The following is a 6646-nucleotide window of genomic DNA, read 5'->3' on the forward strand; positions in this document are numbered from 1 at the left end:
GTTGGGTTCAGAGTGCAGGAGCAGCTATGATACAGCACCCCTTGAGCAGGAATGGTTGAGGACCTTGATCAAGGGCCCAGCAGTGGCAGCTTGGCTGTGCTGGGACTTGAACCAATCAACGACCCAGCACCTTAACCAGTTGAGCCACCACTCCCCAAATTTCTTCTATTTGTACATAACCTATGTGACTAGGAGTCTAAAGGCTTGAGAGGATTTTGTAAACTGTTCCAGCTAGATCAGTAACAATAACTTTCCTGAAGGCCTCAGAATTCTCCATTGTTTTTGTAATGATCCCCTTCCACACCTGATTGTCATCTTATTGAAATCAGATGGACTTTAATTTGAGCTTGACATCAAGTACTAAACCTAAAAATGATTGCTAACTTGGTCATTTTTCTTAAAAATTCATTTGTACACTTATTGAAAGTTTTACAGTCAAAACAGTGGATTTCTGCTCCCCCAAAAAAAAAAAACCCCCATAGCAGTCAAGTGGCTCATGTACAAGCTGCCGTGTGAGAACAAAAAGCTAAGATTGACAATTTGGAAAACTGTATTTGCAGTAAAATGATTGACTCACTGGCTAAAATTAGACAAAGTATGTTTCCAGCTTCCTGCAGATCACCCCATTATGAATGTGTGCAACATGTGCAGTGATGTAGCCTTGTTTGGAGGAGAAAGCAATAAGACATCCAAGAGAAATGTATTTTCTAAAAATTTATTGAAGCAAATTAACAAGTCATTAGACTACAAAGCATTTTCCAGAACCACAACTGGGCCAAGGCTTACTTCTTTCACTAGCTGCAGACCTGCAAACAAAGTACAATTTTTAGTAAAAAAAAAAAAAAAAAAAAAAAAAAAGCCTCCTTTATTCCACAAATACCTTGCTCTGATGCCAGGTCACGGCCCTTCCTCCCAGCACAGCTACTACTGCAACAACTGCATACCTGGTCAGCACCATATGCAGAAGTCCATCTAGGAAGAAACAGTAGTGGGTTAGTCACTTCTCATCAGCAAAACCACTATTATAGTACAGAAACATACCCATTGTTGAGGAATGAGCAAGCCTTGTGCTCAGCATCAGCAGGGGCAGACGCTGCAGTTGCTTTTAGGAGGCATGCAATGTAAACCTGGTTTTAAAAAAATAGTGTTATTGACAGCTCAACATGCCCATCACCCCACCCAGACAAGCATCACCTACCATGCTGCTGTTCACTTGTTGAAACCTGAAGGCCTCCAGCTGAAGTCTCAGTTTAGATGCTTGAGTTTGAGGCAAGAAGTGAGAGCTGGAGTGTGTAAGCTTGGCATCAATCATGCACCTAGAAGGATTTACAGGGTTAAGGCTTTCTTGGTCAGCTTGCAAAGCAAGAAGGAGAACTGCACTCACCCATAGTTCTCAATGAAGGAATATCTAGGGATGGCATTGATGTCAGGGACAGGGGTGGCCACACAGCTGTCAACAAGGACACGCAGAGGTACGTGGTTGAACTGCAGTACAGAGGCCTCAATGTTGATGAGCTCACCCAGGTAGTACTGGTTGGACAGCCTTTCAGAAGTCCAGTCAGCTATGAAAAGAAACCATATTAGTAATCATTCAAAAACCACAGAGCTCAACTGCACTACTAGGGATACAAACCCATCATAAGCCTCAAGGAGAAAACAAGAAGTTCCTCAGCAGCTTGGGCAGAAGCATATGGGATCCAAGCAGGCATAAGAGGATTGCTGCTCACATTGTGGAATCTGGAAAGCATTCAAACATGATCCATCAATAATTTGTACAGCCTCCCAAGTATCTAAAGTAGTTTGGGTTTTGGTACAGAACTATACCTCAGGTAGTGACACTCAATTGAAACCACAGTAGCAGCAACCCTTTGAATGGGAGTACTACTTAAGGGCACTGAAGCCATACCAAGGGAGAAGATATAGACCAGCTCCTTTGCAGTCACCTGAAAGGAAACAGTTTAAGAAAGGCCAGACAAGCTTAAAAGCCTAACCAAGGGATTTAGCAACAGGAGACTTACAGTCAACTTGCTGTTGCAGCCATACAGAGCAGATTCAAAGATGAAGACTTGAGAAGAAGCATCCATCCCCCTGGCAGCACAGCCACCCAGTGTGAAGGCAGCAATATTGAGGGGTGCATCAGTTCCAAACAGATCCCTTCTCACCTCTACACGCACTGCAGTCTCATTGCACTTTACTGTTACACCCTGGGCAGGGACAGGATCAGACTGCCTTACAAAGTGCACTGGTGCTGGTGGGGTTGGGATTTGTGGTGGTGCTGGAAAACGCCAAGTCACTTTCTTTGCTGGTTGCTGCACCACTTGCTGGTTTTGAGGACCTGAAGGATTTTGAAGCTGCACTCCAAGTGGGGCTACTACAGGGCTTCCAGCTTGTGGATCCCTTTGAAGCCATTGAGAAGTCAACCCAGTGTTCACTGGCACCAAATGATACCCTGAATTGTTATGTTGAAATCCAAGAGGAGCAAGAACAGCTTCCTTTAGTGGCCATTGGGCTGTTGACAACCCAACTGAAAGCAGCAGCACAACCACGCCAACTTCCACTTGGTTGAAACCCATTGCTGTTGACAGACAATTGCATGCACAGTAGACCTGGCAGACAACCTCCTATTTATATGGTGATTTCAGCACGACTTCAACCGTTTCTAATTATCCTAATGTTCTTCTGGGCCTGTTAAGCTACAAATTAGGCTGCCTGATAGAAGACAGCAATTAGAAGGTCACATCCCCCGCATTTGATTGGCCAAGAGCTTAATTGTATTAATTGTCTCAACCACATGACCTAGATAGGCAATTTCCTAAGGTAGAAAAATAATTTAAATTGTAGACTCTGATCGAGAGCTTGCTTAAAAAAAAAAATTCAAAGAAATGAAATGTTTTTGGAGTTGCTAAACAAATATGCAAGTTTCATTAATATAAAGCCAGTGAACATCATCAGTTTATGGATTAAAAACAGAAATGTTGTTTCCAACTATGCTTGTTTCAAAGAATATGTAATATATGAGACTACTTATATTAATCTATACCAGGGGTATTCAATTAAAATTCAAAGAGGTCCAAGTTACTAAAATTTCCTCCCAGCAAAGGTTATTTCTATATAATGTATTGTTAAATTTCAAAGGTTTTCAAAGTCTGAACTTGTATGGCACTTGAATGGAAAACAATACTGTAGTTGTCTTTACTACATGTCAAGTAACAGACAACAGACACTGAATTTCTTCTGAATAAAATAAATAAAAAGTGCAAACACAGCAATACAAGCCCAAAGCATAATATTTCCACCACCATGTTTCACAGAAGGAATAATTTCATGATGCTGGAATTCAGCATTTTCCTTTCTCCAAAAATAATGCTTCTAATTTTAAAACAAAACATTTTATTTTGGTCTGATTACTCCACAAATTATTTTTCCATTAGTCCTCTGGCTTGTCCACATGATCTTTACTAAAACATAATGGGCAGCATTGTTCTTTTGGAGAGTAGTAGCTTTCTCCTTGCAATTCTGACATGCATGTTGAGGTTGGCCAGCCGAGAGACATAGTCCCTCCAGCGTGTCCTAGGTCTTCCCCCGGGCCTCCTCCTGGTTGGACATGCCCGGAACACCTCCCCAGGGAGGCATCCAGGAGGCATCTGGAACAGATGCCAGAGCCACCTCAGCTGACTCCTCTTGATGTGGAGGAGCAGCGGCTCTACTGTGAGCTCCTCCCGAGTGACCGAGCTCCTCACCCTATCTCTAAGGGAGCGCCCAGCCACCCTACGGAGGAAACTCATTTCGGCCGCCTGTATCCGGGATCTTTTCTTTTATGATATGAATTTATGATAATCTTTGTGTCAAGATATGGCTTACACAAGCAGCTACTCTGTTTGTGAAAACCCTTACAAGTTACAGATCAGAAACCCAGATTACTGAAAGAAGTGTTACATAAAGCTGGTGAGCCTCTTCTTTATATTATTAACTCCTCGTTATCTTTACGTCCCTAAATCCTTCAAATTGGCAGTTAGGCCACTCATCAAAAAACCTAATTTAGAGCCAAATGAACTATCAAATTACAGACCTATTTCACACCTTCCGTTTATGTCTAAAATACGTGAAATGGTAGTTTCAATCAGATTTCAGGCCCCATCATAGCACAGAAACTGCGCTTGTGAAAGTCACAAATGACTTGTTCTTAGCTTCGGACAAAGACTGTATGTCCCTATTAGTTCTACTTGACCTTAGTGCTGCATTCGACACTATAAATCACAACATTCTCCTAGATCGCTTACAAAATTACACAGGTATTCATGGGCAGGCTTTAAGTTGGTTTAGATCCTACCTGTCAGATCGATACCATTTTGTAGAATTAAATGGTGAATCCTCCAGTTTATTGCCAGTTAATTATGGGGACCCTCAAGGATCAGTTCTAGGACCTCTCCTTTTCTCGATATACATGCTTCCATTAGGGAACATTATTAGAAGACATGGGATTAGTTTCCACTGCTATGCTGATGGCACACAGTTATATATCTCATCAAAACCAGATAAAATAGATAAAGTGTCCAAGTTAACTCAATGCCTTAGAGAGATAAAAGACTGGATGAGCTGCAATTTTCTGCTGTTAAACATTGATAAGACAGAAATACTACATATAGGTCCAAAAACCAGTGCACAGAAACTCTCACAATTTAACTTCCATTTAGAGGGATGTACTGTTACTAGTAGCTCGACAGTGAAAGACCTGGGTGTTATATTAGACAGCAACTTGTCTTTTAAAAATCATATCACCCATACTACAAAAACAGCCTTCTTCCACCTCAGAAATATTGCCAAGCTGAGAAACATCCTGTCTGCATCTGATGCTGAGAAGCTAGTTCATGCTTTCATGACCTCTAGACAGGACTATTGTAATGTGTTACTAGGTGGTTGTCCTGCATCTTCAATAAATAGGCTGCAGTTAGTCCAAAATGCAGCTGCAAGAGTTCTCAATAGGACAAGAAAGTATGACCATATGACCCCAATTTTATCATCTCTACACTGGCTACCTGTTAAGTTTAGAATTGATTACAAACTGCTGTTACTTACATACAAGGCTCTTAATGGTTTACTGTATAGACACTGGATTCTTGATGCACATGAAATCAAGCATAATGTGTATATGCATGTGTGCATGTGTCTGTGTGTGTGCATGAGTAGATGTGTGTGTGAGTACATGTGTGTGTTTCTGTGTTTGTGTGCATGAGTGTGAGAGTATATGTGTGTATTTGTGTGTGTGTGTGTGTGTGTGTGTTTGTCTGTGTGTATTTGTGTGCTTGTGTGTGAGTATATATATATATATGTGTGTGTGTGTGTATATGTTCAGCTGACAATGATGCAAGCCATGACGAGATCTCAGACACAATGGAGAGGGACTTCCACATATCGAGGAAGTGGGCGATATCGAGGAAGAGGAATTGGCAGAAGAGGAAAAGGGGGAGAGAGTGGATGTTTTATTTGTGGAGGACAAGATCACTGGGCAAGGGAATGCCCTAAGAGACATGATGAGGAAACTGCATGACCATCAACATCTCAGGTCGAGGAGGTCAGTCCTGAAGGGATGGGTGAGTCAAAATCTTTGATGCTATGCAATGAGGAAATTCTTTAGCTAACTTCTGATTCCAACTTAAATTTTAAGGTTTTGAATGCTATTGATTTTCTTGAAAAGAAATATACTCCACAAGGCACATATGCAAAATACAGTTTAGATGCCTACCAGCACATGCCAGTGCACACACTGAATGTAGAAGGGAAAGACATTGTGTTTTTAGTAGATTCTGGTGCAGGAAACTCTGTGATCAAATTACATGAGTTGAGTGAGATGCCAGAAATGAGTGGTAGATCCCTGAATTCAGTTGGAGTGTCTGGGATTATCGTGAAAGAAAAATTTACAGCACCCTTAAAGTGTGTTGAGATTAACCAACAGTCATTCACATTTTCTTTTCTGCTTTCTGATTGCTAATTTGATGGGCATGGATTTGATCTGTGAATCGGGAATAAACCTAATTAGCACTCCAAACAGAAGTGTGTAAAAGTCAAATAGGTGAATTTCAAGGCATTAAGTGGGACCCCAGACCTCTGTTGTATGTGTATGAGTGTGAACTCAGCACCTCTTCTGTGAAATCAGTGAATCAAGCACTCTTAGATAAGGCCTGCTATGTTACTAACCCTACACGCACACAATACATGAACACACATGATCTGCACTGCACAGCACACATACACACACAGGGCCTGATGTAGTTTATGAACAAGAGTGGTTTGAAAAACAGCCAAAAGCTGATGTGTTGTTATTGAAAAATTTGTATTGGGATAATTACAGATGTACTGCAGAAGTGAGTCTTTCTAGTATAAATGTGAAGCCGGGGAAGGCCCATCCATTCACTACAGAGAATTCACATCCACATGTGTCTTTATCAAAAGGTGAAATGGGAAGATTTAGGGATGTGGACATTAAAATGTGTGAAAGCTGATGATTGGAAACCCAGTTCAGATCCCACAGTGTTGTACAGCAAGAAAACTAAAGCCTATTGCATGCACTTAAATTGGATAGCTTTTGTTGACAGAACAGTTGAGATAATGCCACAGGCAGACACAGATGTACTGAAAACAATGTGGC

The 6646-nt window shown here is 41.3% G+C and overlaps 1 protein-coding gene across 1 annotated transcript; it reads right to left on the bottom strand.

Annotated features, from left to right (window-relative positions):
* Nucleotides 1–701: 701 nt before the first annotated feature.
* LOC113663513 (zona pellucida sperm-binding protein 3-like) lies at nucleotides 702–2608 on the bottom strand. The gene is made up of 8 exons (XM_027178820.2): nucleotides 2019–2608; nucleotides 1825–1943; nucleotides 1634–1737; nucleotides 1385–1562; nucleotides 1199–1316; nucleotides 1042–1127; nucleotides 881–972; nucleotides 702–806 (listed from the first exon to the last, which is right to left on the bottom strand). Exons 1-8 carry the CDS (start codon nucleotides 2571–2573, stop codon nucleotides 745–747), a joined length of 1314 nt encoding a protein of 437 aa, XP_027034621.2. The 5' UTR covers nucleotides 2574–2608; the 3' UTR covers nucleotides 702–744.
* Between the last annotated feature and the right edge of the window lie 4038 nt (nucleotides 2609–6646).

Source organism: Tachysurus fulvidraco, chromosome 15 (genome assembly GCF_022655615.1).
Source record: "Tachysurus fulvidraco isolate hzauxx_2018 chromosome 15, HZAU_PFXX_2.0, whole genome shotgun sequence".
NCBI classification, from domain to species: domain Eukaryota; kingdom Metazoa; phylum Chordata; class Actinopteri; order Siluriformes; family Bagridae; genus Tachysurus; species Tachysurus fulvidraco.

Bases quoted from the DNA above. Each gene is read 5' to 3' on its own strand.
- LOC113663513 (XM_027178820.2), bottom strand. From the start codon at position 2,573: ATGGGTTTCAACCAAGTGGAAGTTGGCGTGGTTGTGCTGCTGCTTTCA. The intron at 1,563-1,633 runs GTTTGTATCCCT...TTCTTTTCATAG, and splicing joins CTCCTTGAGGCTTATGATGG to CTGACTGGACTTCTGAAAGG. The intron at 1,128-1,198 runs GTAGGTGATGCT...TTTTAAAACCAG, and splicing joins AACAAGTGAACAGCAGCATG to GTTTACATTGCATGCCTCCT.